Below are 15,284 nucleotides of genomic sequence, written 5' to 3' on the forward strand. Positions count from 1 at the left end.
CATCTGCTGTAGTCTAAATACACGTATACTCATGAAGTGTCTCAGTGATGTCATCGTTTCCATACAATGACATCACACTAAAGGCTGAACACAGGTCACATGGTTCTCACCTCTTTCATCTCCTCGGCTTGTTGTAGTTTCAGCTCCTCCAGATTGTTATTGCAGGTCTGTAACTTGCTCTCTGCTATCTGATACAGGTCCCAGAGGAAACATAAGTATTCTTCTGTAGAAGTCCCAGGATTAAATCCCTTCTCCTTTAATTTGCCAACGATGTCCTCCGACTGAACATGCACCTAAAATATAGAATAAAGACAATAAGGGAGAGTCATGTGCCAACATGTACAGTCAGAGTGTCCCCCTTTATATAGTCAGCCATAGTGTCCCCCTGTATATAGTCAGACATAGTGCCCCCCTTTATATAGTCAGACATAGTGCCCCCCTTTATATAGTCAGCCATAGTGTCCCCCTTTATATAGTCAGCCATAGTGTCCCCCTTTATATAGTCATAGTGTCCCCCTGTATATATTCAGCCAGTGCCCCCCTTTATACAGTCAGCCATAGTGCCCCCCTTTATATAGTCAGCCATAGTGTCCCCCTGTATATATTTAGCCAGTGCCCCCTTCATACAGTCAGCCATAGTGCCCCCCTTTATATAGTCAGCCATAGTGCCCCCCTTTACATAGTCAGCCATAGTGCCCCCCTTTACATAGTCAGCCATAGTGTCCCCCTGTGTATAGTCAGTCATAGTGTCCCCTTTATATAGTCAACCATAGTGTTCCCCTTTATATTGTCAGCCATAGTGTCCCCCTTTATATAGTCAGCCATAGTGTCCCCCTTTATATAGTCAGCCAGTGGCCCCCTTTATATAGTCAGCCATAGTGTCCCCCTGTATATAGTCAGCCATAGTGCCCCCCTTTATATAGTCAGCCATAGTGTCCCCCTTTTTATAGTCAGCCATAGTGTCCCCCTTTATATAGTCAGCCATAGTGTCCCCCTTTATATACTCAGCCATAGTGTCCCCCTGTATATAGTCAGCGATAGTGTCCCCCTTTATATAGTCAGCCAATGTCCCCCTTTATATAGTCAGCCATAGTGCCCCCCTTTATATAGTCAGCCATAGTGTCCCCCTTTATATAGTCAGCCATAGTGTCCCCCTTTATATAGTCAGCCATAGTGTCCCCCTTTATATAGTCAGCCATAGTGTCCCCCTGTATATAGTCAGCCATAGTGCCCCCCTTTATATAGTCAGCCATAGTGTCTCCTTTATATAGTCAGCCATAGTGCCCCCCTTTATATAGTCAGCCATAGTGACCCCCTTTATATAGTCAGCCATAGTGACCCCCTTTATATAGTCAGTTATGGAGTGTCCCCCTTTATAGAGTCAGTTATGGAGTGTCCCCCTTTATAGAGTCAGTTATGGAGTGTCCCCCTTTATAGAGTCAGTTATGGAGTGTCCCCCTTTATAGAGTCAGTTATGGAGTGTGCCCCTTTATACAGTCAGTTATGGAGTGTCCCCCTTTATACAGTCAGTTATGGAGTGTCCCCCTTTATAGAGTCAGATATAGAGTGTCCCCCTTTATAGAGTCAGTTATGGAGTGTCCCCCTTTATAGAGTCAGTTATGGAGTGTCCCCCTTTATAGAGTCAGTTATAGAGTGTCCCCCTTTATAGAGTAAGTTATGGAGTGTCCCCCTTTATAGAGTCAGTTATGGAGTGTCCCCCTTTATAGAGTCAGTTATGGAGTGTCCCCCTTTATAGAGTCAGATATAGAGTGTCCCCCTTTATAGAGTCAGTTATGGAGTGTCCCCCTTTATAGAGTCAGTTATGGAGTGTCCCCCTTTATAGAGTCAGTTATAGAGTGTCCCCCTTTATAGAGTCAGTTATGGAGTGTCCCCCTTTATAGAGTCAGTTATGGAGTGTCCCCCTTTATAGAGTCAGTTATAGAGTGTCCCCCTTTATAGAGTCAGTTATGGAGTGTCCCCCTTTATAGAGTCAGTTATGGAGTGTCCCCCTTTATAGAGTCAGTTATAGAGTGTCCCCCTTTATAGAGTCAGTTATGGAGTGTCCCCCTTTATAGAGTCAGTTATGGAGTGTCCCCCTTTATAGAGTCAGATATAGAGTGTCCCCTTTATAGAGTCAGTTATGGAGTGTCCCCCTTTATAGAGTCAGTTATGGAGTGTCCCCCTTTATAGAGTCAGTTATAGAGTGTCCCCCTTTATAGAGTCAGTTATGGAGTGTCCCCCTTTATAGAGTCAGTTATGGAGTGTCCCCCTTTATAGAGTCAGTTATAGAGTGTCCCCCTTTATAGAGTCAGTTATGGAGTGTCCCCCTTTATAGAGTCAGTTATGGAGTGTCCCCCTTTATAGAGTCAGTTATGGAGTGTCCCCCTTTATAGAGTCAGTTATGGAGTGTCCCCCTTTATAGAGTCAGTTATGGAGTGTCCCCCTTTATAGAGTCAGTTATGGAGTGTCCCGCTTTATAGAGTCAGTTATGGAGTGTCCCCCTTTATAGAGTCAGTTATAGAGTGTCCCCCTTTATAGAGTCAGTTATAGAGTGTCCCCCTTTATAGAGTCAGTTATGGAGTGTCCCCCTTTATAGAGTCAGTTATGGAGTGTCCCCCTCAAACTTCACAGATTATCGGTATCAGCCCTAAAAAATCAGTATCGGTCGATCCCTAGTAGGAAGCAACATGTAAGAGATGGAAGCAGCAAATGTTTAGGGACATGTCTTGTGCAGATGATAGACATGGTCGGGTGGTCGTGTAGGATGTCGTCCCATAGTCAATGCTTATAATATCACCCACCGATTTAATAAGAGCAACACCAGATCCCACAACCAAAGGCTGTCCAGGCATGCTGGGAGTTGTAGTTTTGCTAAAGCCAGAGGAACACTGGATGCAGATGAGCACATGTCTATTCAGAGATCAATGTCATCTATCAACCAACAAGTCAATGGATAAGGGAAGGGAAAACAACAATATAGCCCTGAAGGTAAAACATCCTACCAATATCCAATAAAACTTAACTTTTGATAGTCAAAATAATAATGAACACCACATGTGGACAAAATGTTAAAACCAGTAGAGAGTGGTGGTGGGTACAGTAAATACTGGGAAATGAATCCTTAGAAATGTACGACCAACACTGTGCAATTATACAATAGAAATCATCACTATTGTAAATGATATTGTGCAAAAAGCGACGTGAACTCGCAATATTCCCTGTCACGAGTGCTAGTGATGTGTTTTATTTTATTGTTTATATTTATTTGTAAAGTGGACTAATTTGTATCACTATTCTCAATATTGCACTGATCACAATATTGTAATGTACAGTATTGCACTTAAGCCTATTGCACTCTTAAAGGGGATATCCAGGGAAAATTTTATATATATATATATATATATATATATATATATATATACACATACATACATATATATATATATATATATATATATATATATATATATATATATCTCAACTGGCTCCAGAAAGTTAAACAGATTTGTAAATTACTTCTATAAAAAAAAATCTTAATCCTTTCAGTACTTATGAGCTTCTGAAGTTGAGTTGTTCTTTTCTGTCTAAGTGCTCTCTGATGACACCTGTCTCGGGAACTGTCCAGAGTAGAAGCAAATCCCCATAGCAAACCTCTTCTACTCTGTGCAGTTCCCGAGACAAGCAGAGATGTCAGCAGAGAGCGCTGTTGTCAGACCGAAAACAACAACTCAACTTCAGCAGCTGATAAGTAGTGGAAGGATTAAGATTTTTTAATAGAAGTAATTTACAAATCTGTTTAACTTTCTGGAGCCAGTTGATATATAAAAAAAAAAAATTTATGGATAACCCCTTTAAAGGGGTACTCCGCTGCTCAGCGTTTGGAACAAACTGTTCCGAACGCTGGAGCAGACACCGAGAGCTTGTGACGTCATAGCCTGCCCCTCATGACATCACGCCCGCCCCCTCAATACAAGTCTAAGAGAGGGGGCGTGACGGCAGTCACGCCCCCTCTCATAGACTTGCATTGAGGGGGCGTGATGTCATGAGGGGGCGGGGCTATGATGTCACAAGCTCCTGATGCCGGCTCCAGCGTTCAGAACAGTTTCTTCTAAACGCTGAGCAGCGGAGTACCCCTTTAATGCTATTACACCATTCATCATATTGCGCAGCTTCACAGTTAGCAAGCGTATCTGCAGAATACACTGCCAGCCTTTAACCCCTTCCCGCAGAATGTCATATATAAACGCCGGGTTGTGCAGTGCGTTCGCGCATCCCGGCGTTTATAAATGACATTCAGTTAACCCGGCGATGCGCAGCATCGCACGGGTTAACTGGCAGAAGTCCCGCTGTTTCCAGCAGGGGACAACTTCTGCTTCACCCCCAGGACCATCGATTGATGGTCCTGGTCAGCGATCACTGTGATTGGTCCCTGTGGACCAATCACAGTGATCTGGGGTGAAAGTTCAGATCCCCCGCACTGCCCGCCCCTGGAAGTCGGGCAGAACGGGGGACGAAGGCTGCAGGGGCTCGCGGGGACCTGCAGGATAGGGGGGGGGGACACGAGGGGACCGGCGGACTTACCTGATCCAGCGGCGGGACCGAGGAGCAGCGGCAGGACCGGCCACGTGGACGAGCAGCGACGGGTGAGTATATGGTCCTCAGAAGCAGCAGTGAAGATCTTCACTGCTGCTTCTAGGAGTCTGAAAACTACAACTCCCAGCATGCCTAGACAGCCTTTGGCTGTCTGGGCATGCTGGGAGTTGTAGTTTTGCAACATCTGGAGGGCCCCAGTTTGGAGACCATTGTATAATGGTCTCCAATCTGTGCTCTTCCAGCTGTTGCAAAACTACAACTCCCAGCATGCACTGACTGTCCAGGCATGCTGGGAGTTTTAGTTAAGCAACATCTGGCCCTTCAGATGTTGCCGAACTACAACTCCCAGCATGCCCTTCAGCTGTCTGGGCATGCTGGGAGTTGTAGTTTTGCAACAGCTGGAGACACACAGGTTGGGAAACATTGTTTCTAACTCAGTGTTTCCTAACCTGTGTGCCTCCAGCTGTTGCAAAACTATAACTCCCAGCATGCACTAAAGACCATGCATGCTGGGAGTTGTAGTTTTGCAACATCTGGAGGGCCCCAGTTTGGAGACCATTGTATAATGGTCTCCAATCTGTGCTCTTCCAGCTGTTGCAAAACTACAACTCCCAGTATGCACTGACTGTCCAGGCATGCTGGGAGTTTTAGTTCAGCAACATCTGGCCCTTCAGATGTTGCCGTACTACAACTCCCAGCATGCCCTTCAGCTGTCTGGGCATGCTGGGAGTTGTAGTTTTGCAACAACTGGAGACACACTGGTTGGGAAACATTGTCTGTTTCTAACTCAGTGTTTCCTAACCTGTGTGCCTCCAGCTGTTGCAAAACTATGACTCCCAGCATGCACTAACAGACCATGCATGCTGGGAGTTGTGGTTTTGCAACAGCTGATGCAAGCCCCCCCCCCCCCGCCCCGCCACCCCCGTGAATGTACAGGGTACATTCACATGGGCGAGGCTTTTACAGTGGGTTTCTCGCATCTTGAGATGCAGCAAATTTTGCGCTGGGAAACTCGCTGTAATCCCCCGCCCATGTGACTGTACCCTAAAAACACTACACTACACTAACACAAAATAAAATAAAAAGTTAAAAACACTACATATACACATACCCTTACACAGCCCCCCTCCCCCAATAAGAACGTCCGGTACACCACTGTTTCCAAAGCAGAGCCTCCAGCTGTTGAAAAACAACAACTCCCAGTATTGTCGGACAGCCGTTGACTGTCCAGGCATGCTGGGAGTTTTGCAACAGCTGGAGGCACCCTGTTTGGGAATCACTGGCGTAGAATACCCCTATGTCCACCCCTATGCAAATCCCTAATTTAGGCCTCAAATGCACATGGCGCTCTCACTTTGGAGCCCTGTCGTATTTCAGGGCAACAGTTTAGGGCGACATATGGGGTATCGCTGTAATCGGGAGAAATTGCGTTACAAGGTGTGGGGGGCTTTTTCTTCTTTAACCCTTCATGAAAAGGAAATGTTGGGGTCTACACCAGAATGTTAGTGTAAAATTTTTTTATTTTTTACACTAACATGCTGATGTTGCCCTATACTTTAAATTTTCACAAGAGGTAAAAGGGAAAAAAGTCCCCCAAAATTTGTAACGCAATTTCTCCCGACTACAGAGATACCCCATATGTGAGCGCAAAGTGCTCTGGGGGCGCACAACAAGGCCCAGAAGGGAGAGTGCACCATGTACATTTGAGGTGATTTGCACAGGGGTGGCTGATTGTTACAGCGGTTTTGACAAACGCAAAAAAAAAAAACCCCCACATGTGACCCCATTTCGGAAACGACACCCCTCACGGAATGTAATGAGGGGTGCAGTGAGAATTTACACCCCACAGGTGTCTGACGGATCTTTGGAACAGTGGTCCATGAAAATGAAAACTTGTACAGCCCACTGTTCCAAAGATCTGTCAGACACCAGTGGGGGGTAAATGCTCACTGTACCCCTTGTTACGTTCCTCAAGGGGTCTAGTTTCCAAAATGGTATGCCATGTGTGTTTTTTTTTGCTGTTCTGGCACCTTAGGGGCTTCCTAAATGCGACATGCTCCCCGAGCAAAATTTGCTCTCAAAAAGCCAAATATGACTCCTTCTCTTCTGAGCATTGTAGTTCGCCCATAGTGCACTTCAGGTCAACTTATGGGGTACCTCCATACTCAGAAGAGATGGGGTTACAAATTTTGGGGAGTATTTTCTGCTATTAACCCTTGCAAAAAGGTGAAATTAGGGGGGAAACACACATTTTAGTGGAAATTTTTTTTTTTTTTTTTACATATGCAAAAGTCATGAAACACCTGTGGGGTAATAAGGCTCACTTTATTCCTTATTACATTCCTCAAGGGGTCTAGTTTCCAAAATGGTATGCCATGTGGGTATTTTTTGCTGTTCTGGCACCATAGGGGCTTCCTAAATGCGACATGCCCCCCGAGCAAAATTTGCTCTCAAAAAGCCAAATATGACTCCTTCTCTTCTGAGCATTGTAGTTCACCCATAGTGCACTTCAGGTTAACTTATGGGGTACCTCCATACTCAGAAGAGAAGGGGTTACAAATATTGGGGGGTATTTCCTGCTATTAACCCTTGGAAAAATGTGAAATTTGGGGGGAAACACACATTTTAGTGAAAAAAAAATATTTTTTTTTTACATATGCAAAAGTCGTGAAACACCTGTGGGGTATTAAGGCTCACTTTATTCCTTGTTACGTACCTCAAGGGGTCTAGTTTCCAAAATGGTATGCCATTTGAGGGTTTTTTGCTGTTCTGGCACCATAAGGGCTTCCTAAATGCAACATGCCCCCAAAAACCATTTCAGAAAAACGTACTCTCCAAAATCCCCTTGTCGCTCTTTCCCTTCTGAGCCCTCTACTGCGCCCGCCGAACACTTTACATAGACATATGAGGTATGTGCTTACTCGAGAGAAATCGGGCTACAAATATAAGTATACATTTTCTCCTTTTACCCCTTGTAAAAATTTAAAAATTGGGTCTACAAGAACATGCGAGTGTAAAAAATGAAGATTGTGAATTTTCTCCTTCACTTTGCTTCTATTCCTGTGAAACACCTAAAGGGTTAAAATGATGACTGAATGTCATTTTGAATACTTTGGGGGGTGCAGTTTTTATAATGGGGTCTTTTGTGGGGTATTTCTAATGAGAAGACCCTTCAAATCCACTTCAAACCTGAACTGGTCCCTGAAAAATAGTGAGTTTGAAAATGTTGTGAAAAATTGGAAAATTGCTGCTGAACTTTGAAGCCCTCTGGTGTCTTCCAAAAGTAAAAACTCGTCACTTTTATGATGCAAACATAAAGTAGACATATTGTATATGTGAATAAAAATTTTTTTTATTTGTAATATCCATTTTCCTTACAAGCAGAGAGCTTCAAAGTTAGAAAAATGCAAAATTTTCAAATTTTTCATCAAATTTTAGGATTTTTCACAAGGAAAGGATGCAAGTTACCACAAAAATTTACTACCATGTTAAAGTAGAATATGTCACGAAAAAACAATCTCGGAATCAGAATGATAACTAAAAGCATTCCAGAGTTATTAATGTTTAAAGTGACAGTGGTCAGATGTGCAAAAAACGCTCTGGTCCTTAAGGCCAAAATGGGCTTGGTCCTGAAGGGGTTAAAGGGAACGTTTTGTTCCGAACGCTGGGTGCGGGCGGCAAGAGGCCATGACGTCATGGCCAGGCCCCTTGTGATGTCACGCCACGCCCCCTCCCATAGACTTGCATTGAGGGGGCGTGGCGTGACATCACAAGGGGCCTGGCCATGACGTCACGACCTCTTGCCGCCCGCACCCAGCGTTCGGAACAAAACGCTCCGAATGCTATGGCTGTGGAGTACCCCTTTAAAGGCTGGCAGTGTATTCTGTAGATACGCCTGCTAACTGTGAAGCTGTGCAATATGATGAATGGTGTAATGTACTGTGCTTTGCAATATCCAAAGGATAGGGGATAAGTTATAGATCGCGGGGGGTTCGAGCGCTGGGGCCCCCGGGATCTCCTGGACGGGGCCGCGGCAGTCTGCCGGAAGTGAAGTTACGTCCCCAGCCGAAAGCCGGCAGACACTCCCCCTCCATGTATCTCTATTGGATTTATGGAGGGGGCGTGTCGGCCGCCGCGTCATGCGGGGACGGAACGCCCCCTTTCCTGTACAGTGATCCCTCAACTTACAATGGCCTCAACATACAATAGGTTCAACATACAATGGTCTTTTCTGGACCATTGTAACTTGAAACCAGACTCAACATACAATGTACAGACAGTCCAGATCTGTGAAACGCGTTACAACTGGAGGAACTGACCAATCAGAATGGGCATTTTACTGGTAAATCACCTGTATTACTGAAGTGCATGCACTGACTGTTGTCTGGTAGCGCCCCCTACAGTACAGGGAGGAACTACAAGTTCTGTACTACTCCTTACCTGTGCCAGGATTAGCTGCTCCTCTGGACACCAAGTAAGGGCGGCTCCATTTGGGACACTGAGTGTACTGTATAGGACCCTGAAGGCTCCTGTCCTCTCCTTTATATAAACCATTGTTTCCCAACCAGGGTGCCTCCAGCTGTTGCAAAACTACAACTCCCAGCATGCCCGGACAGCCAACGGCTGTCCGGGCATGCTGGGAGTTGTAGTTTTGCAACAGCTGGAGGCACCCTGGTTGGGAAACACTGACATAGACAGAGATTACAGCTCCCAGCAGATCTTTCTTACTTTTATATGGAAGGATTTGCTTTATCTATATTAGTTATCTACTTATTTTTCTTTAATCCTCAACTTTTCCTATTTTTGGATGACATTTTGGTGGCTTCAGAACCAACTACCAGGTTTCCATAGAGTTATGGTCTCAACATACAATGGTTTCAACATACAATGGTCGTCCCAGAACCAATTAATATTGTAACTTGAGGGACCACTGTATATTGCTGCGGCCCCGTACCGAAGATCGCGGTGGGCCCCAGCGCTCGGACCCCCCCGCGATCTATAACTTATCCCCTATCCTTCGGATAGGGGATAAGTTATTTTGCACTATAGATGTCCTTTAAAAGTAAAGTTTCTTTTGTATATTAGTAGGGTGTTTTGCCTTCAGGGCTATATCAGTGTCATCTGTGGCACAAATATAACAGCCATAAAAACATAAAGGCGTAAGCAATAGTAAATGGAACAATGTACCCCTGTTGCAAAACTACAACACTCCTAGCCTGCCCTTGCAGCAGAAAGCTTTCAGAGCATGCTGGGAGTTGTAGTTTTGAAACAGATGGAAAGCCAAATACTGGTGAACATTGATCTGGATCTAGGGGAGCAGGTTTCTATTCATTACTAGCAGACATCTTAAAGGGGTACTCCCCTGGAAAAAAAACATTTTTAAAATCAACTGGTGCCAGAAAGTTAAACAGATTTGTAAATTACTTCTATTTAAAAATCTTAATCCTTCCAGTACTTATCAGCTGCTGTTTGTTCCACAGGAAGTTCTTTTCTTTTTGAATTTCCTTTCTGTCATGACCACAGTGCTCTCTGCTGACACCTCTGTCCATGTCAGGAACTGTCCAGAGCAGGATAGCTTTGCTATGGGGATTTGCTCCTACTCTGGACAGTTCCTAAAATAGACATAAGTGTCAGCAGATTTAAAAAGAGAATTCAAATCAACTGGTGCTAGAAAGTTATACAGATATGTAAATTTAACAATCTTAAGACTTCCAGTACTTATCAGCTGCTGTATGCTGCAGAGGAAGTTGTGCAGTTCTTTCCAGTCTGACCATAGTGCTCTCTGCTGCCACCTCTGTCCATGTCAGAAAGTGTCCAGAGCAGGAGAGGTTTGCTATGGGGATTTACAGTTCCCGACATGGACAGTGGTGTCCGCAGAGAGCACTGTGGTCAGACTGGAAAGAACTACACAACTTCCTGTGGAGCATACAGCAGCTGATAAGAACTGGAAGGAACAGCTTACATTAGCGTGGTCTGCACTGGCAAGAGATACTCAACCCCAAGTGCAGTTGTGCACCTATACTGGGGTGGAGGTCCTGCACTTGTGGTCCGTTGCTATGGGCGATCCCCAGCATAATTTGCATACAATGGAGGATGCCTGCGGACGGTCACAAGTACCGCAATGGCCTCCTACACCAGATAAACGTGTGGATGCATGAACCTTAACCATTAAACAAACTCACTGATGTGGTCTAAAATGGCAGATGATCCTCAACCCCAAGTGCAGTTGTGCACTTTGAGCTGGGGTGGAGGTCCTGTATTTATGGACCACAATATAGGTTCACGACTGTGGTAGATGTAACAATGACATTAACCAACCCTCAAAACTGATGTTAAAATTGAGACATTAGCCAGTATATCCTTATATGAAGGACACACCTGAGCATATTATGCTGGGGATCGCCCATAGCAACGGACCACAAGTGCAGGACCTCCACCCCAGCATAGGTGCACAACTGCACTTGGGGTTGAGTATCTCTAGCCATTGCAGACCACGCTAATGTAAGCTGTTTTTGATGTCTAAAGTTTATACTAAAGCACCCTTTTATTCATACTGGGCAGCATTAAGGCATCACATGTGAGGCCGGCACTATATTAGCCAACCAGGGTGGGGCTTGTAGCCCGTCTCCCCCCCCCCCCCCCCATTGTATGTGTGCATAGTCACACTGGAGTTAACCTGGGAGCAGTCTACAAGTCGGACCTGATGCTGCTGTAATTTGGTTCCCGGTTTTGCTTATCATGAACAGGTAGGTTAGTTGTTAGGTCCATTTGAGAAACCTTGGCGTTGGTGTGCGGGCTCAGGTGTGTCCTTCATATAAGGATATACTGGCTAATGTCTCAATTTTAACATCAGTTTTTAGGGTTGGTTAATGTCATTGTTTACATCTACCATTGTTGTGCACCTATATTGTGGCCCACAAATACAGGACCTCCACCCCAGCTCAAAGTGCACAACTGCACTTGGGGTGGAGGATCATCTGCCATTTTAGACCACATCGGTGAGTTTAAGTACTGGAAGGATTAAGATGTTTCAATAGAAGTAATTCACAAATTTGTTTAACTTTCTGACACCAGTTAATTTGAAAACTATTTGTTTTCCTCCGGAGTACCCCTTTAATGACCTTGAGAAATGACGAGGAACTGAAATAAAATGTTAGGAAATTACTTTCCTCTTTTTTAATGACATAAAACTCTGCCGTGACCATTTATATAAGCTTCTGTCTGTGTATCCTGTCGAAAAACACTGACCGTGATCCACAATGCTGAAAATAGTCTGGTTTATAAATATTCTGCTGGATTTCCATTACACTGGAACCTGCTGAAGAACAGAATTCATTCCCAATTTAGGAAATACCATTTACTGTGTAGTACAAGTCAAACAGAGCTCAATGGGATGAAATCAGATGCCCCAAAAAACAAAAGAGGGGTCTATACGGCTATCGTTTATCTACATTCTTTTGCCTATCTGATCTTTTGGTCAAACTACAACTCCCAATATGCTCTGATAAAGTGGTTACACATTGTATGAACGGCAGGCACACCTGCCAATTTAGGAGGGATGGGTCATCCTTTAATGTGTGGGGGTAGGGGCATCCCGACTCTCACCAAGGGCAGGTATTTGAAAAAGCAGGATCTGGCAGCTGGATTTCAACATGCTGATGCTTCATTCCAGCGTTTCCCAACCAGGGTGCCTCCAGCTGTTGCAAAACTACAACTCCAAGCATGATGACTGATTCCCTTTAAAGAAAATGAGGTTCTAGAGCAGTGTTTCCCAACCAGGTTGCCACCAGCTGTTGCAAAACTACAACTCCCAGCATGCCCGGACAGCCAAAGGCTTGATCTGTGTAAAGGAAAGAATGTAAAGGAAAGAGTGAACGGGGCCATGTATGGTGAGATTTTGAGTGAAAACCTCCTTCCATCAGCAAGGGCCTTGAAGATTATACGTGGCTGGGTCTTTCAGCATAACAATGATCCCAAACACTCTACCCGGGCAATGAAGGAGTGGCTTCGTAAGAAGCATTTCGAGGTCCTGGAGTGGCCTAGCCAGTCTCAAGATCTCAACCCATAGAAAACTTTTGGAGGGAGTTAAAAGTCAGTGTTGCCCAGCGTCAGCCCCAAAACATCACTGCTCTAGAGGAGATCTGCATGGAGGAATGGGCCAAAATACCAGCAACAGTGTGTGAAAACCTTGTGAAGACTTACAGAAAACGTTTGACCTCGGTCATTGCCAACAAAGGGGATATAACAAAGTATTGAGATGAACTTTTGTTACTGACCAAATTACAGGCCTCTCTCATTTTTTTTAAGCTTGCACAATTGGTGGCTGACTAAATACTTATTTGCCCCACTGTAATGGTAAAACACTAATAAAAACTAATGCCTCCCCGTCGGGGAATCGAACCCCGGTCTCCCGCGTGACAGGCGGGGATACTTACCACTATACTAACGAGGAAGTGCTATAGAAAGTACACATCGGGAAAGCTCTTGACGATTCATGAAGAAGCGCATATACCTCTTAACCCCTTAAAAGGGGTTATCCTGGAAAAAACTTTTTTATATATATCAACTGGCTCCAGAAAGTTAAACAGATTTGTACATTACTTCTATTAAATTTTAATCCTTTCAGTACTTATGAGCTTCTGAAGTTAAGGTTGTTCTTTTCTGTCTAAGTCCTCTCTGATGACACCTGTCTTGGGAACCGCCCAGTTTAGAAGCAAATCCCCATAGCAAACCTCTTCTAAACTGGGCGTTTCCCGAGACAAGTGCCATCAGAGAGGAAAGTTAAACGTGTCATCTGTTTAACTTTCTGGAGCCAGTTGATATATATAAAAATGTTTTTTCCTGGAATACCCCTTTAAGGACGCAGGGATTTTTAATTTTTGCACTTTGGTTTTTTTCCTCCTTGCCTTCTAATAGCCATAACCCTTTCAATTACCCACCTACAAACCCATATGAGGCTTGTCTTTTGTGCCACCAATTGTACTTTGTAATGACATCAATTATTTCACCACAAAATCTACGGCGAAACAAAAGAAAAAAAAACAAACGAAAAAAAACACAATTTTGGGGGCTTCCAATTCTACGCAGTGCACTTTTCAGTAAAAATGCCCCCTTATCTATATTCTGTGGGTCCATACAATTACAATAATACCCAAATTATATAAGGTTTTATTTTGTTTTACTTCTTTAAAAAAAATTATCTTTTTGTATGAAAATTAGCATGCTTACAATTGTCCTCTTCTGACCCCTGTAACCTTTTTATATTTTTCTATTTACAGGGATGTGCGAGGGCTCATTTTTTTCGCCGTTATCTGTAGTTTTTATTGTGTCATTTTTGTTTCGATGGGACTTTTTGATCACTTTTTCTAATTTTTTTTTAGGGTATACAAAAGTGACAAATTACGCAATTCAGGACTTTGATTTTTTTTTTCATGCATATGCCATTAAGTGTGCCATATTTTGTCTTATAGTTTAGGCATACCACATATCTTTTTTTATATAGGAAAAGGGGGATGATTCAAACTTATTAGAGAAGGGGTTAAATCACATTTAATAACTCTTTTTTTCCACTTTTTTTAAATTTATTCTCTTTTATTACACAATTTTTTAGTCCCCATAGCAGTGATCAGTTTTATCAGTTTTGCTCCATGGCTCCATCCTGTCAAGGCTCAGCACTGATGGGATGGCGAGGAGGCAGGTAAGGACCCTCCCACCGTCCTCTCAGCTGATCAGGACACAGTGTTTTCACCGTGGTGGTCCCGATCAGCTCCGGTGAACAGTCAGGACTGTTTTCTATTTTTTTACATTTTAGATGCCACAATCAATTTCGATTGTGGCATGTAAGGGGCTATCAGCCGCTGGGACAATCCCACTATTATGGTGCAAGGGGGAAAAAAATTGCCACTTTTGACATAACTAAGGCTTGTGTAAAAAAATGGCACTTTTCATAGAAGACAGTGATAAATTCTCCCATTTGTATAAAATAATAATAAAAAATAAATACATTCAAAAAAGGGAAACAAAACTCAGTGTTAGAAATCTTTACAGCTGAAACCTGGGATCGTACCAGGGACCTTTAAATCTTCAGTCTAACGCTCTCCCAACTGAGCTATTTTGGCCAATCAGGGGTTAGTTACAAAAGTCACCGCACACAACAATACCATGTGGTTGCACAACTCTATATTCTGCAGCTGCTGTGTCAGCAACTTCAATTGTACAATGCAAGATCCAAAAAAATAAAATAAAATAAAAAAAGCTGCAATACCAGACTACGAGCAATAGTGGCGCTGTTTCTGGAAAACAAAAAGCAGACCTGTTCCTACTGTAGAACAAACTGAACAAATAAACCAAAGATTTATCATGTGATTTATCATGGAAAGCTGCACCACACATAGAATAGAGAGGCTGAGGTCGTGTCTGGCTGACGTACGATGATATCATCTTTGCATGGGAAGAAGTGATGTCATAGTCTGGTGACATCATTCTACAGCAATGTAATAGCCCTATAGCAGTTGTGGCAAAGGTGCAGGCAAAGAGTCTAAAAATACCCCAGATACTGTATATAAGTGCACCATGCTGACTGATAAACCTGTCAAATTCATCCATCTAAAGCAGTGTTTCCCAACCAGGGTGCCTCCAGCTGTTGCAAAACTACAACTCCCAGCATGCCAAAGGAGTTGTAGTTTTGTAAC

The 15,284-nt window shown here is 43.7% G+C and overlaps 1 protein-coding gene and 1 non-coding gene across 9 annotated transcripts in view; both read right to left on the minus strand.

Moving 5' to 3' along the window:
* The window catches only part of CCDC30 (coiled-coil domain containing 30), a 106,675-nt gene that overhangs the window by 85,320 nt on the left and 6,071 nt on the right, over nt 1-15,284 (minus strand). For all 8 annotated transcript variants that reach the window (XM_056544658.1, XM_056544660.1, XM_056544656.1 and 5 more), the window contains exon 3: nt 111-293. In XM_056544658.1, coding sequence (XP_056400633.1) covers nt 111-293 — 183 coding nt within the window. The remainder of the gene's footprint in view (nt 1-110; nt 294-15,284) is intronic.
* TRNAD-GUC (transfer RNA aspartic acid (anticodon GUC)) lies at nt 12,974-13,045 on the minus strand. Its single transcript has one exon. It is a non-coding gene; the product is annotated as a tRNA-Asp (tRNA).

Source organism: Hyla sarda, chromosome 10, assembly GCF_029499605.1.
Source record: "Hyla sarda isolate aHylSar1 chromosome 10, aHylSar1.hap1, whole genome shotgun sequence".
NCBI classification, from domain to species: Eukaryota; Metazoa; Chordata; class Amphibia; order Anura; family Hylidae; genus Hyla; species Hyla sarda.